This window comes from Trachurus japonicus, chromosome 7, assembly GCF_045865225.1.
Source record: "Trachurus japonicus isolate A0001 chromosome 7, Traja_1.0".
NCBI lineage: Eukaryota > Metazoa > Chordata > Actinopteri > Carangiformes > Carangidae > Trachurus > Trachurus japonicus.
The window spans coordinates 4543716-4559182 of record NC_140913.1 but is presented as its reverse complement, the minus strand read 5'-3'; the positions used below and the strand labels follow the sequence as shown (position 1 = coordinate 4559182).

The 15467-nt window shown below is 41.1% G+C and overlaps 1 protein-coding gene across 2 annotated transcripts in view; it reads right to left on the bottom strand.

Annotated features, from left to right (window-relative positions):
* LOC146984038 (neural cell adhesion molecule L1.1-like) overlaps window positions 1-15467 on the bottom strand; it is a 79011-nt gene that overhangs the window by 38253 nt on the left and 25291 nt on the right. For both annotated transcript variants that reach the window (XM_085780861.1, XM_085780862.1), the window contains exons 3-8: window positions 11474-11576; window positions 10382-10551; window positions 8640-8762; window positions 6801-6971; window positions 4951-5065; window positions 834-1018 (exon numbers count right to left, since the gene is read on the bottom strand). In XM_085780861.1, the coding sequence (XP_085636987.1) occupies window positions 834-1018; window positions 4951-5065; window positions 6801-6971; window positions 8640-8762; window positions 10382-10551; window positions 11474-11576 (867 nt within the window). The remainder of the gene's footprint in view (window positions 1-833; window positions 1019-4950; window positions 5066-6800; window positions 6972-8639; window positions 8763-10381; window positions 10552-11473; window positions 11577-15467) is intronic.

Genomic DNA, 15467 nt, shown 5'->3' with positions numbered 1-15467 from the left:
ACAATGCTGCAAACACAAAACATTAACAGTAAGGTTTAAACCCCCCCCCCCCTAAAAACACAATGCTGCAAACACAAAACATTAACAGGTTTAAACCCCCCCCTAAAAACACAATGCTGCAAACACAAAACATTAACAGGTTTAAACCCCCCCCTAAAAACACAATGCTGCAAACACAAAACATTAACAGGTTTAAACCCCCCCCCCTAAAAACACAATGCTGCAAACACAGAACATTAACAGTAAGGTTTAAACCCCCCCCCTAAAAACACAATGCTGCAAACACAAAACATTAACAGTAAGGTTTAAACCCCCCCCCTAAAAACACAATGCTGCAAACACAAAACATTAACAGGTTTAAACCCCCCCCTAAAAACACAATGCTGCAAACACAAAACATTAACAGGTTTAAACCCCCCCCCTAAAAACACAATGCTGCAAACACAGAACATTAACAGTAAGGTTTAAACCCCCCCCTAAAAACACAATGCTGCAAACACAAAACATTAACAGTAAGGTTTAAACCCCCCCCCTAAAAACACAATGCTGCAAACACAAAACATTAACAGGTTTAAACCCCCCCCTAAAAACACAATGCTGCAAACACAAAACATTAACAGGTTTAAACCCCCCCCCCCTAAAAACACAATGCTGCAAACACAGAACATTAACAGTAAGGTTTAAACCCCCCCCTAAAAACACAATGCTGCAAAAACAAAACATTAACAGTAAGGTTTAAACCCCCCCCCCCCCTAAAAACACAATGCTGCAAGGCCACAGTGTGTTGGTGTGTGTGTGTGTGTGTGTGTGTGTGTGTGTGCGGTGCAGCCTACCTTCCACGTTGACAGTGAAGGTGTGGTGGACGGAGCCGTGCTCGTTGGAGGCTCTGCACTCGTACTCTCCGTCGTCCTCGTGACTGATGTTGTTGAAGGTGAGCCAGCGGCCACTTTTTTCCGGTTTGACGGCGCCGGCGGTCAGGATGCCGTCTTTCTTCCTCCACTCCACCGTTGGGGTGGGTCTGCAGACAGACGGAGGAGAGGACGATGAGAATGGCAAGAAAACAGAAAAACACACGTGGAAAGAGATGGACTGATCGCTGAGGAATATGGAGGCAAGTAGAGCTGTCAATGGTATAATACACTGAGGGCCGGATTTACTAAGATCCCAGATAGCGGGCGCTATATTGTTTGCGCCCGCTATAATATTGCGAGTTTGGTTAGTGCACGCAAAACAGCTGATCTACTAAGAGTAACCCGCTAAATGAAAACATGTGCAAACCGCAATATGTAAATGAGGGTTTTGCGCGTGTAATCGTTTCCGCCATGGAGAGAGTGGACAGAGAGCTGGACGGACGAAGGGACAGAATGACATTTGATCCGATGCATAATGACAGCATGTGTGTTCATCTCTCTCGCGCTCTGTTTAGATAAATAAACACAAATCACTACAGGGCCCAACTCGTCATATAGTGACGAACAGGCAGCAGCTGCAGCGACAATCACACACCTAGTGTGTGTGTGTGTGTGTGTGTGTGCCGCCCATGATCCAGTGGATTAATAGAGAGCTCAGGTGGGACACACGGATCTAAACGCTCTGACCACTGACCAGAGGGATCAAAGACGGGTGAAGGCAGCGGTGACGTGTCTCAGTCCGGGACCGGGACTGAGAGACGGAGCTGAGCAGCCAGGTACTGGAGAGGGAGGAGAGGAGAGGAGAGGAGAGACATGCGTAACGACGCGTAAAAGACTTTTAACACGGCTGAAAAACTGTTGAGAATGACCCAGACGTGAGGAAATGCAGAGATGTAAGATCATGAGGCTCTGACAGGTATCAAATCAATAAACGCATATGTTTTGGCGAAGTTGTATCAGTTAGTACATGGTTTTCAGACGTGGTGAATAAAGACGCAAAAACAGCCACCGCAATCTCTTCCTGGTTTGGTAAATCACATTGCACGCGCTAAATAAATCGATTTGCATCTACTCCTCCCAGTATTCTGCACGTTCTGGCTGAAACGCCCATATTTACATATTCATCAAGGCAAACACGCTAAATGGATCGCACGTGCTATTCTGCCCGTGTGAGGGACGCAATCCTCGGTGCGTCCGGTTAGTAGATCAGGTTCCACATGTGTTTGCGCGTGCAATCACGTTTGCGCGTGCAATCACGTTTGCACATGTTTTAATACACGCAAACCTTTAGTAAATCCGGCCCTGAGTGTAGGTGTGTGTGTGTGTGTGGACCAGACTCTTTGGTCTTTATTTGGTGGCACACAAAATATCAAGCTACTGTTTCCAAGGTTAAAGGGATAGTTCACCCAAAATTGAAATTACACTCCCCCTCATGTGGACTAAGGGCTGGGAGAAGTTTCAGAGTCCTCCGTGGCTTCTCTGAGTTACAGGGGGTCTCGGCGTAGCGGTGCATGTCCATTATAACGGTTGCAAATGGATACCAACTGTCTTCGTAACAAAAAGACACACCAAAAAACATCCAAATACCTCCATGCTGCTCGTATGTAATGTCCGTCTTGTATTATACAACAAGTAGTTCCGACCAAGCAATCTGATTGGTCAATAAGACATTTAGAACGTGCTCAAATCAGCATTACAGCACGGCTGACTCATCACTGAAAATATTACTTCACCATGTCATGTTGTTTATACATTTCCATGGCAACATGGATTTTTCCCCCTTTTATTTTCAGAAACGTCATTTATTACTCGTGAAAATAAATCACAAACTACATTGACCTCCTGTAGGGTGTTCCTGTCAGCTGCCAAAGTCACATAGAACAATATTTTATTTTATTTTTTGTTAATATATTGTAAACTTCCCCGTTGCAGCCGAGAGGATTGTCTCCCTCCATGTGTGTAACGTTACAAAGTCGGAGAGACACGAGTTGTGATCGCGGTGAATATGTTTTTAAAATATGTCCTGGAGCTGAATATTTCATTGGATAAAACGGAGGTGATTACCTGTATGTTTCTCTCTCTCCCTCTCTCTCGCTGGCACCTTTTGGTCTTTTAAATAATCTGGAGTAATCGTTTGGCTTTCTCTATCAGCTGTGTCGGCGACATGGCGCTATAACTTCATTTACATGCAGAGTTTGCGGTTGTAGAAGCTACTATGTGAAAGGAAAAAAACGGCATCTTTGTTACAACTTGGGCGAGTTTGTGCAGTGTTGATTTAGTTGGGGAAAGTCCGAGACCGCGTTAAAACATGAACGTCAGCTCAGAGTTCACTCATCTGGGACTAGAAAATCATTTCTGTTGCTAGGTCGTTACTAAGGTTCGGACTATTTGCTGTAGAGGTGAACTAGGTTCCATTACACATAGGAGCCTACTGACGTGACTGATTGTGTTTCAGTTATTAGTCAGACCCCATTTGTTTCCATGGAAACGGGAAGCACACTCGCAAAAAACTTTCAATTTTGAGATTAAAACGTCCATCAACATGAATATTTATTTAATTATACGCTTTATTTTGTTGGTAATTGTTGTATAATCGCAATATTACCCTCGAGGGTGTGCTCAAATGACGTTAAAGCACACCCTCTCGGGTAATATTGCTTAATTGAAGCCCCGAAATGCGAAATTGTCCTGAAAAAACTTAAATAAGTCTATATTTCAAGCTTGTTTTGTAGCGGAAGCTTCTCGAAGCTCCTCTTTCTGGTTCGTCCAAATTGTACGAACCGGGAAGAGGAGCTTCCGCTACAAACAAGCTTGAAATATAGACTTATTTAAGTTTTTTCAGGACAATTTCGCATTTCGGGGCTTCAATACAAGACGGACATCACATACGAGCAGCATGGAGGTATCTGGATGTTTTTTGGTGTGTCTTTTTGTTACGAAGACAGTTGGTATCCATTTGCAACCGTCATATGGACATGCACTGCTACGCCGAGACCCCCTGTAACTCAGAGAAGCCACGGAGGACTCTGAAACTTCTCCCATTTTTTGTAGTTTAACTACTCAATTTACAAACTACAATCAAAAAAGACCTAGGCTAATATCAATTTTATTTTACCATTATTGTGTTCCAGAACTCTCTTTGATAAAAGGCATGAATCATGTCATGACATGCCATGTCAACGCTGCCTCTGATTGGCTGGCCCTGGTGTTCCTGTTCTGGTTTTAATTTTAAACATTGTTGTTCAAGACACAGCGATCTAGAATATGTTGACCTCTTTGTATTGTTTATTACATCTTTTGTTGACTGATTTACATTTCTGATTTACAAGTGGGTATTTTCATTTTCTCTTTATATTACCCAACCTATAGGCTATATATTACCTAACCTACAGTATGCTGACCAAAAACTCAACTTTTTTCTACAAAAAAAACTGAGTTTAGAAGCACATTTCGGCTGGCATGTGAATTATTTGTAGGCTATTATATTTTGTTTCATATACACCACACGTTGATTCATTTAACACTGAGTTAAATGAGTAGCTATAATGAGTAGAAGTAGTTGCTTAAGCCACTAGTTTTACAAACTACTTTTTTCCAGTTCAAACTACTGCTCTCAGGGCCTTCGTAGTTTTGTTGTATGTAAACCATCCCTGTATTTGTTGAGCGTGTGTCACTGTGATTGGCTCGGCTGTTTCACATGTGATGATGTGACTGGCTCACAGTGTATTTATTGATCACCACACAGACCTGGCTCCGTGTTTATACACACTGACTGCAGGACCATGAACACACCACTTCTCCTTCTCTTGTAGTTAGTAATATATTGTTATCATCATGTATAATTAAGATTATATACAAGTCTGATTTAGCCAGTGTGACAGTGTTGTCTGTGGTCAGGTAGAGTGAATGAAAGAGAATTCATTCATTTGTGAAGATGAAAGCGTGCAAATCAGACAGCCTGTCGACACATACACACACACACACACACGTGCATACACTGAAAGTTCTAGACACAAACACATCTATAAGAGGTCCTTACAGGCCTTTGGGGATACATTCTAGGGTGAGACTCTGACCCCTGAGGGTTTTCACTTTGCTGTGGAGCCCCATGGGAGTGAAGAGGCGGGGTCTCCTAACACGACCGACATCATTACCTGCAGAGAGAGAGAGGGATCTGAAATGATACATTCAATGTATACTGCAGAACTGTGTTGTTTCTGTGTCAGTCCAAAGCAGAGAAATTCACGTTCAAGAACATCACAGGTCACATCCTGCAAATTGCATTACAGTGAAAGTTTTCCTCCATTGGTTTGGCTCATTTTTCGAAACGGAAATTACATTCTCCAAACAACATGGACAAAACCTCCAAACAACTTGGCAAATGTTCACAACAGAATTGTATTTCTCATTCATTTCATCACATTGCAAATGTCTTCGTACATCTTTGCAAATGATTAAATAGAGATAGCCTACATTTAGCACAATTTCCAAGTGAATAGATCTTGTTGATCTAAACTGATTATTGATTCTCAGTCTAATGGTTGTTCTCTCCAAAACATGTCAGCTTCATTTCATTCTATAAGTCGTCACATGCACAATAGTCTGTTGTCAAAATTAGTCATAATACCACGTATACCATATATTTATTTACAGCTCTGTAGGCTACTTATCATTCTCCTTGTTTTTTTTGTTTATGTGTTTATATTACAGTATATTATGCTGTATACATTTTCTTTTTACTCTGATGAATGGAAGTTACGTAATTTATGTGTGCGAATAACAATGGTTACTGTAAAATTTCCTTGTATGAGTGCAATGTGTGATGTCAAACCGTGGAGGCTCTTATCGTAAAATCTTTTTTTTCTTTCAGTTTTATACACAATTGTATTCTGTTAGCTAGACAAAAAAACTAGTACAGTAACCATTGTGAATGAAGGACTGGGCGAAGACTGAGAGGTGGACATGAGGGACATTTCAATGGTCCTCTGCCATAGCGACAAAACATTTTGACTTGCAGTGCTTACACAATGCCAAAGGGATGGTGTATTTTGGGGGCACTGACTATTTATATGAGAAAAGAATTACGTTTTGACACATTAGTGAACAGTTTTGGGCAGGGCCGTTGTATAGGGGAGAAAGGTGATGATAACTCTAGGGGCCCAGCGCCCTAATCTTTGTATGACTGAATTATTCTGCATAAGACCCTGACTAATACTCAGTATACGTAGGCTAAATAAAAAATGATAATACTATGAAGTCTAAGAAAAAAAGTGGAAAAGTCAGGGGCCCACTTTAGTATTCTTTCAGGGGCCCCAGAATTCCTAGCAACGGCCCTGGTTTTGGGAGAGATTATGCGCTTTTGCAAGTCAGCTTTGGTGTTGTGCTGAACCGTAAGACTGTTTTGCCAAATGATCTTAGAGTTTTGAGAATGTAATTTCAGTTTCAAGAAATGAGCCAAACCAATGGAGAAAAAGTGTCAGCTTGTACTGTGACTGAACTGGGTCCAGTTCCTTTGGAGGAAATGTAGACTGCAGCAGTTTTTGGAGTTAAACTAAAAGTCAGGACATCTTGGCTTTTACTGCGTTGGGGAATGCAGTGTTAAACAGACGGTGTACATTCTATTTATGCTTTGTGATATAGACATTAAAAATGCTGAGCAGGTCCAGATCTTTTCCCAACTGGGAGGAAAAGGTAGTGCTCTAACAGCGAAACAGCACGAGGCACTGAAAGAAGCACTGACGCTGCTCTGGAGGTTTTATCTGCACTTTCCCTTCCTCCTGTAATCTGTATGAAATGTTGACAAAACACATTATACTCTTGCACTTCTTCATATGTGTGTTTATAGGTGTGTGTGTGTGTGTGTGTGTGTGTGTGTGTGTGTGTGCTCACTGTGAATGACGGTGAGTTTAACAGCGGTCTCAGGGAGGATGGTCCTGGCTGCCGTGTACTGGGCGTTGCAGATGTAGTCGTCTCTGCTGTCGCTCCGCAGGAGATTGGAAAAGTACAAGTTCCCGTTCAGGCCGACCGTCACTCTGCCATCCTGCTGGATGTGCACCATCCCTGAGACAAACAACACACACACACACACACATTCAGGAGAGATAAGGCATGAAAAAACCAGAAAGAAGAATTTTCCTCTTCAAGTTGAAGGGAACACTCCTCGGCAGCACTGCAGTGGTGACTTAACTGAAATTGACACCTTAAAAGGCACTATTTCATCAGGAAGAGCAACACCAGCAGAGAGAAACAGGGAGGGAGGGAGGGAGGGAGAAACAGAAAAAAATGAAAGAAATATAAAAGAGTCCAGAAATATCAGCTGACGATGCTGCATTCATTAGTTTGAGTGGAAACGGTCTGCAATGCAGCGCAGCGATGCAAATCCCTCCGACGGGGCGGAGGAGTTAGGGATGGACAGGCACAGACTAAATAGCTGCAGATTCCAGATGTTTCATTTTATATCTCTCATTCTCATTCTCGTTAGACGACAAGAATCAGGAGGTAACAGAAAGCTTTTTTTTTGTCATTCTAAAGTTTAAGGCGTCCATACAAACAGGCTTGCACATGTTAAGCTATATCACTAAACTCTGTCATATGAAACCTTATTTAATTTAGATCCACAGCCATTAAAAAATAGATATACTGCATAGTTGCAAGAAAAACTATGTGAACCCTTTGGAATTTCCTAGTTTTCTGCATTAATTGCTTTGCTTTCCATTGCAGGTCTGAAGTTTGCCACTCCACAACACTAATGGGAAAATGTTTTGTGGACTGATGAAACTAAGATTTCATCTTTTGTATTTTTTTTATTAATACATTTTTTTATATATGTGTTTTCTGTATGTATGGTGTAAAAATGGCACTGCATCATGGTTTGGGGCTTTACTGCCTCAGGGCCTGGACCGTTTACCATCATCGAGGGTAAAATGACTTCCAGAGTGTCTCCAGGCTTCCTACAGGGTAATGGTGGCTGTCTAATCTACTTTGTCTAGAGTAGCTTCAAAAACAGAAACTCCACCTTTGGGGAGTGGCCCGGTCAGAGCCCAGACCTGAATCCAGTAGGAATGCTATGGAATGAGCTCCAGAGAGCCGGTCACACCAGACATCCTATAATAACATGGCTGAGCTGAAGCCGTTCTGTCAGGACCAGTGGTCCAGGATTCATCCTGAGTGTTGTTCAGTTCTGATCTGCAGCTACAGGAAACACAAGGGTTCACTTACTTTTCCACCTGCACTGTGAATGTTTAATGGATATGTTCAATAAGAAATGAAGTATTATAATTATTTGTGTGGTATTAGGTTAAGCATATTGTGTTTGTTTATACTTGTTACTTAGATGTAGATCGGATCATATTAAATGGTTAATTAATGCAGAAAACTTTTTCTTGACACCGTAGCCTATCCTTTTTTTTCTTTTTTTGACATAATTTATGTTGCATTTTAATAATAATAATAATAATGGTTTACCAAACGGCCCCTCCGACCACCACCAAACATTCATACACATCCACACGGGGCAAGGTGGGTAAGGTGTTTTGCCCAAGGACACTACGACAGCGACTGGGACAGAGCGGGATTCGAACCGCCGACCCTCTGATCATTGGACGACCCGCTCTACCGACTGAGCCACTGCCGCCCCGATTTTAATCCTTTTTTAATCAGTGTGGGGACTGAAAGCACATGAAACATACAGAATACACATCTCAACAGGACAGAGGAAGACAGACTCACTACGGTCCATCCAGTGGATGTACGGAGGAACTGAGCTCTCTGGGGGGTTGCAGGACAGCACGATGCTCTCCCCCTCGTACTCCCGCTTATCCACTTTCTGTTGTTTCTGAAGAATCGGTTGAGCTAAAGGAAAGAAAGAAAAGAAAAAGCACAAAGTGTTAGTTAACAACCTCAGGTCATGATGTCACACTTCATCAAGGCATCAGTCCTGCTTCAGATCAGTCTCTGCCTTTTCAACCCATCCCTGGCTGCTGTCATCTGTGTTGTATTTACACTCTGTCTTAGCAACAGTTCGGTTCAGGAAGCACTAGTGAATGATGCAGTGAGATGCTGCAGGGAGCCTGTGAGTCAGCGCAGCAGCTCTCTGTTTTAGAGCATCCTATTTCTTCTGTTGCTGTAACATCACTGATGAAAGGAAATGGCAGACAGGAGGAAACTAGGCTGGGATCATGGTGAAACGAGAGATGTATTACACGTAGAAGACAAAAAGACATAAAATACATGACAGTATTATGTGATGTGAACCTTATGCTAAGATTAACCCTGCAATGCTATGTGGAAAATGAATGCCAAATCATAACTGACTCTTATCAATCCACATGGTCCTCACTATACAGTAATAAATACAGGAGACTCTATATAATTATCATTCATCATCATTAATTGTATTGTTGATCTGCAGCTAGAGGCTGTAAACATGATGCTGGGCCCAGCACAGAGGTGCTGATTCAAGCTTTTAACTGGTGTTTAGATTCTTGTAATGTCCTGCTCTCTGGTCTTAATAGAGTATATCTAATCTCCAGTTATTACATCATTCTTTCAGTTAAGTCAATGATTATGGCCCTTGATTGTGGAGCAGCCTGCCAGAGAGCCTCAGGGCTGCAGAGACTGTTGAGGTTTTTTTTTTTTTTTCTTTTTTTTTTAAAAAGGCTGAAGACTCACTTTTTCAATCAGGCTTTTACTGTAATTGATTTCTTTTATTCCTTTTAATCATGCTTCTTATCATATTTAATCTCTCTTTTATATCATTTTAGCTACATGATTTAGGTTTATTAATGTGTTTAATTTTATGAGCGCTAAAGAGCATTTTATCTATATTGTTCATTATATACCTTTTATCTCATTTTACTGTTTTATTCCCTCAGTTTTTTAGCTCCAATGTTTCCTCATGGCTCTTGCCCGGGTGGCTAGAGGGCCCCACACCTTATGTGTGCGTGTCTGTATGCCTCTGTGTTTCTGTCTGTATTTGTGGGGGTGAGGCACTACGTGTTACTTTTATGTATGAAAAGTGCCGTATAAATAACATCAGATGTGATTTGATGTGATGGCGACTGTGTAAATGGTGACATGTTTGTGCAGCTGATGTCCTGCGCTCTGGGTGTCAACTCTCTGCTCTAAGCAGAGGCTGAGTGACGTCACGGCTCCGTCTCCGGGAAATGGTTGCCACGGTAACAAGAGATGAGAGCGCAGAACAGGTGGCCCCAGTCAACCTCACTGAGTCACTGGAGTGTGTATGTGTGTGTGTGTGTGTGTGTAGGAGAGAGATAAGCAAGACAGAGAGCGAAGGGTGTGTGTACAACCTTCATAACATTTCATTCATCTATGAATGTATGTTTCATGTAGTACTCATTCTGTGTGCATGTGTGTGTGTGTGTGCATGTGTGTGTGTGTGTGTGTGTCTGTGTGTGTGTGTGTCTGTGTGTCTGTGTGTGTGTGTGTGTGTGTGTGTGTGTGAGACTCACGCTCCACGATGACATGTACAGTTTTGGTCACGGCGGTCCCCAGTGGGTTGGAAGCATAGCAACGGTAGTATCCTTGGTACACGTCGAGGGGCTCGTCGTTACTGGCGTTAAATGTCCCAGATCCCTCCAGCTCGGGGCCGAACTGTTCACCGTCCTTCACCCACCGGAAACTACAGAGACCAGGGGAAAGTTTATCACCATGCCAACCACATTTCTAGGAAATGTGATGACCTCAATATCTACAATGACCAAAGAACAGATTAAAACCGTTCTAAGGACACCTGGACTGACACTGGATAAGTTCATATAACTGGTGATTGTCTATATTATGATATCTGTTTTAGTCCTGTCAGCAAAAAGTGCCAGACTTCCCTCTGTCTGTGGCTCTCAACTCAAATCTCATTGGTTTCTACTGGAGATGTAAATCTGGTAAAACAGGGCAAAATACAGTAATTTATGGATGGATGGATGGATGGATGGATGGATGGATGGATGGATGGATGGATGGATGGATGGATGGATGGATGGATGGATGGATGGATAGATAGATAGATAGATAGATAGATAGATAGATAGATAGATAGATAGATAGATAGATAGATAGATAGATAGATAGATAGATAGATAGATAGAAAGAAAGAAAAAGACAGAGAGGGGGAAGAAAAAGAAAGAAAGAAAGAAAGAGAAACATGGTAGAGAAAGAAAGACATAGAGAGGGGATAGATAGATAGATAGATAGATAGATAGATAGATAGATAGATAGATAGATAGATAGATAGATAGATAGATAGATAGATAGATAGATAGATAGATAGATAGATAGATAGATAGATAGATAGATAGATAGATAGATGGGTCAGTGAGCAGGAGAGAGAAGTGGGAGGAAAACAAAAGAGACAAGGAAAGGAAGAGAGATGATTTTATTATTGCTATGATTTTATTAGAGGAACATTTATTGCCATGCCAACAGAAAGGCCAGAGGCAGGAAGCCAGACATATGCATATGTCTTATTTGTCCATCAACTTATGTACATACACACACACACACACACACAGAGCGGGTAATTGAAACACAGGTCAGGCTGTACGTACGTGGGTGTTGGGTTACCGGTGGCCGTACAGGGCAGTTTGAGGTCCTCTGGAGAGAAGGCTGTGAACGATGTCGGCATCTCCATCAGCACAGGAGGCTGTGAAACTGAGCGCACACACACACACACACACACACACACACACACACACACACACACACACACACACACACACACACACACACACACACACACAGAGTAATGAAATACTATTGATGTACAACTTGTACAGTGAGTAGTAGTACAGGCAAGCAAATACATAAGCGTGGGCCAGACTGAAGCCAGACTACCCCTCCTTGATCTACACCGGCTGAAGTAAGAAGATCTCAAATACTATACTATTTATCAACACCACATCGCCCATATAATACCAGATATAGCCTATATGGTACATTTAATTTACATTTTGTTGATGTGGCAAAATATTCAACTGTTAATACTTTGACAAAACCATTTAACAGTGTAGCCTATCAATTAGTTTTAGCTATGTATTTCAGCTAGCTTATTTAAATACTTTTAAACTAGATTTGTTTTAGACTGTTGATCCATTATTTTTAACCAGCTTGGTTATTCAAACACTAAGTTTTAACTAACCATTAGTTAACCATTGTTCATTAGTTTTACTAAATTTTAACAGTTTATCTTAACTATTCATACTATAGTTATATGTCTATGGCTAAACACAGTTTGTCACCTGTCTTAGATTGAGCTAACTATTGAAATTGTTTCGTTACATTTGTTCTTAGCTGCTTATCTCAACCATTTATTTTAGCTAACCATTAGCTAATAGGCTACATCCTATATCTGCGTAGCACAGTTTCTCTCTAACCATCTTCTAAAAGTTTCTGGACTTATTATAAAGTTTGCAGAAGGACTAAATGATATCAAATTTCAGTAGCTATAATGATTACGGTAAAACCTGCATATTAAATAAACAGAGTGTAATGGACTGAAACCACATCCTGCTCTAAGTGCCCGGCTCAGGGACTTGAAAAGGAGGGAGCTTGTTGAAAGGGACAGAAATGTAGCGAACCACAGCTGCTACACAGAGCAGTGTGAAAAAAAGTTTTTCTTGTTTCTTTGTGGTAACCTTGTGACTCCGTTTATGACATTTTGGAGTACTCAAGTTAGATAAGATCAATACCAATCTAATAACCAAACTTAACACTTAACATCTCTGGAGGCAGAAGGAAACAGCTAGCTTAATCACTGGGGCTAATAGGACTTCCATTAGAACTCAGAGCTCGGATTTTTTTATTTTAGCTTGACTCGAATCTCCAACTTGGAGGCTCAAAGGAACTTCAGTAACGTCAAGCCGAAACTGTTTACTGGCCACAATAATGTCTTTTTTTGTGTCACTGAATCAGTTGTACGGACAGTAGCTATTGTGCAACTTCTACCTGTAAACATTTCATACGTTATCTATCACGTAGTCTGTTGTTATCGGTGTTATTAGGCAAAAATGCAAAATGATGATTGTAAATAATTAATGTAACCCTGATGTCATGCTAACAGCTACTCTGTGGCAACTAATAGGCTACATTTTTCCTGACTTATAGTAGGTAGGCTACAGGTCTCTGCAGAGGGAAGACTGGGGTCACTGTCCGGATGATGGAGGACAGACACTCAATGTGACAGACTGGACTGGCCTGCTGGCCTCCATCATCTGTATGACAGATGTGTGTCTGTGTGTGCAGAACAGAGAGAGAGAGAGAACTGTCACAAATTCACACACACATCTTCATTGTCACAACGAGGAGAGTCACTTACTGTTGTGGACTTTGTCTGTTTGTCCGTGGGAAAGCAGAAACAGGAGAGCAGAAAAGAAAACACTTAAAGAAGGCCGAGGTTAAAATGATATGAGCTTAGAAGATGGATGCTGATGTTGACGCCATGTTAAAGAGTAGCTATACTTATTGATATTACTTCATTATGAGTAACATCAACTACAGGTCTTGGACCTGTCTTTGTCTCAGTTTTCTGGCTCAGACTCACTGGCGTCGCTGGTGGATCATTTTACATCCTGACTCTCTTTATCTTTTTTTCTCCTTTGCATCTCCCTCTCCACCCTTTCCTCTGTCTATCTCATCTCTTCACCTTCCCTGTCCCTTTTTATCCATCTCTTTCCTTCCCTCTTTATATTCTCTCGGTTCTTCTCCTCCTCCTCCTCCTCCTCCTCCTCCTCCTCCTCCTCCTCCTCCTCTACGTCTTCCTCTCCCCGCCCCGCCCATGGGAGAAGGTCGTCAGCTGAAGGTCGAACTGAACCTGACTCCTCTCATCCCCTCTTCCTGTCCTCTGGGACCGGCCTGGCTAAGCCCGCTGACCTTTGAACTTAACCCCAGTGGGGGGGGCGGGGCGGGGGTCATTCTAACCTGATTGTGTGGATAAATGTGTTTGTATTTGAGCTTAGGTGATTGTGTTGAAATGGTAAATTTGGTACGTTCGTTTTCAAACAAAGACAAGAGCAAACACAGATAATTGCAGATAAATGAACAAGACAAGAGAATAACCAGAGAAGAACATGATTGACTAGAAATCATAATTTCAGCACAGAATGGAAATGAACTTGCTGACATTTCATAATATCACGTGGTATAACCTACTTCTGTTTTTAATATAAACTTATTTCATACAGTAGGCCTATTCAACTTAACAGTTGATGGAAAAATGTAAATACAGTAGTATGTCAAGCAGAGATGAATGTTATATTATACACTGCCCGCCCCCAAAAAAGTCACACACTCTAATATCTCGTTGCACCACCTTTAGCTTTGATTTCAGCACACATTTTGGCATTGTTTCAATAAGCTTCTGCAATGTCACATAATTTATTTCCATCCAAAGTTGAAGTCATTTTTCAAATATTCTCAGTGAAGGTCTGGACTCTGTGGTCACATTTCCTCTTTAACGATGATGGTTCCCTACTATCTGTCTAGTTTTTAATAATGTGTTGGACAGGACTGTCTCAGTAATCTCCCTAGATGTTTTATTTGCTTGACGAATACCAATAATTTGACCCTTCTGAAACAGATTGACATCTTTTCCACGACCACAGGATGTGTCTTATGACATGGTTGTTTAAGAAATGAGACTGCATCAGTTAGCGTTCAACTGTTGCCAGATGAAACATAATCATCCATGCAGTAATTATCCAATGGGAGGCTCTGACCTATTAGCTTAGTTAAATCCAAGTGGTGACTTTTTTTTGGGATGGGCAGTGTATATAATATAACATAATATAATATAATATAATATAATATAATATAATATAATATAATATAATATAATATAATATAATATAGTATAATATAATATAATATAATATAATATAATATAATATAATATAATATAATATAATATAATATAATAATTGTGTTTAGTTACATAGTTTAAAATATATTGCATGTGTCTCTGTCGCTGTAATGGTTCACCTCTGTCACCAGAGTGTGAATGTTTGAACATGTGTAGAGCTCTCAGAGAGAAAAGATGATCCTGTGTATTTTCTCAGAGACAGTGTTTACATGACTGACAGCTGGACACATGGAAACTGTTAAATATGTCACCAGCAGCTGAGAACCCACTCTGGTTGGTTTTACAATTTCCACAACAAAGGTCTTGAGGTCACTATTGCTCCTATATACTCGCCTCACCTCGGACTGACCTTGTTGCCATAGCAACTGCACCCAAAGCTGCTGATTCAGCACCCGGTGCTGTTGCCATGGCAATGCAATATGCAAACGAGTGAAGGACAAAGGTGAGGTGATTCACACTGGTGCAAACTAGGCCTACTCTGATATTTAGACGTTTTGTTTGTGTGGAATTTGAAATTGGAATACTGAGCAATGGAAAAAAGATTTCCTGGCACGCTATGGGCTACACTGCAAAAACTCAGATATCTTACCAAGAATATTTGTCTTATTTCTAGTCAAAATGTAATTTCTAGTCAAAACAAATCTCATTATAGGCTACTTAAAATAAGACTCATCATATTAAAAGTA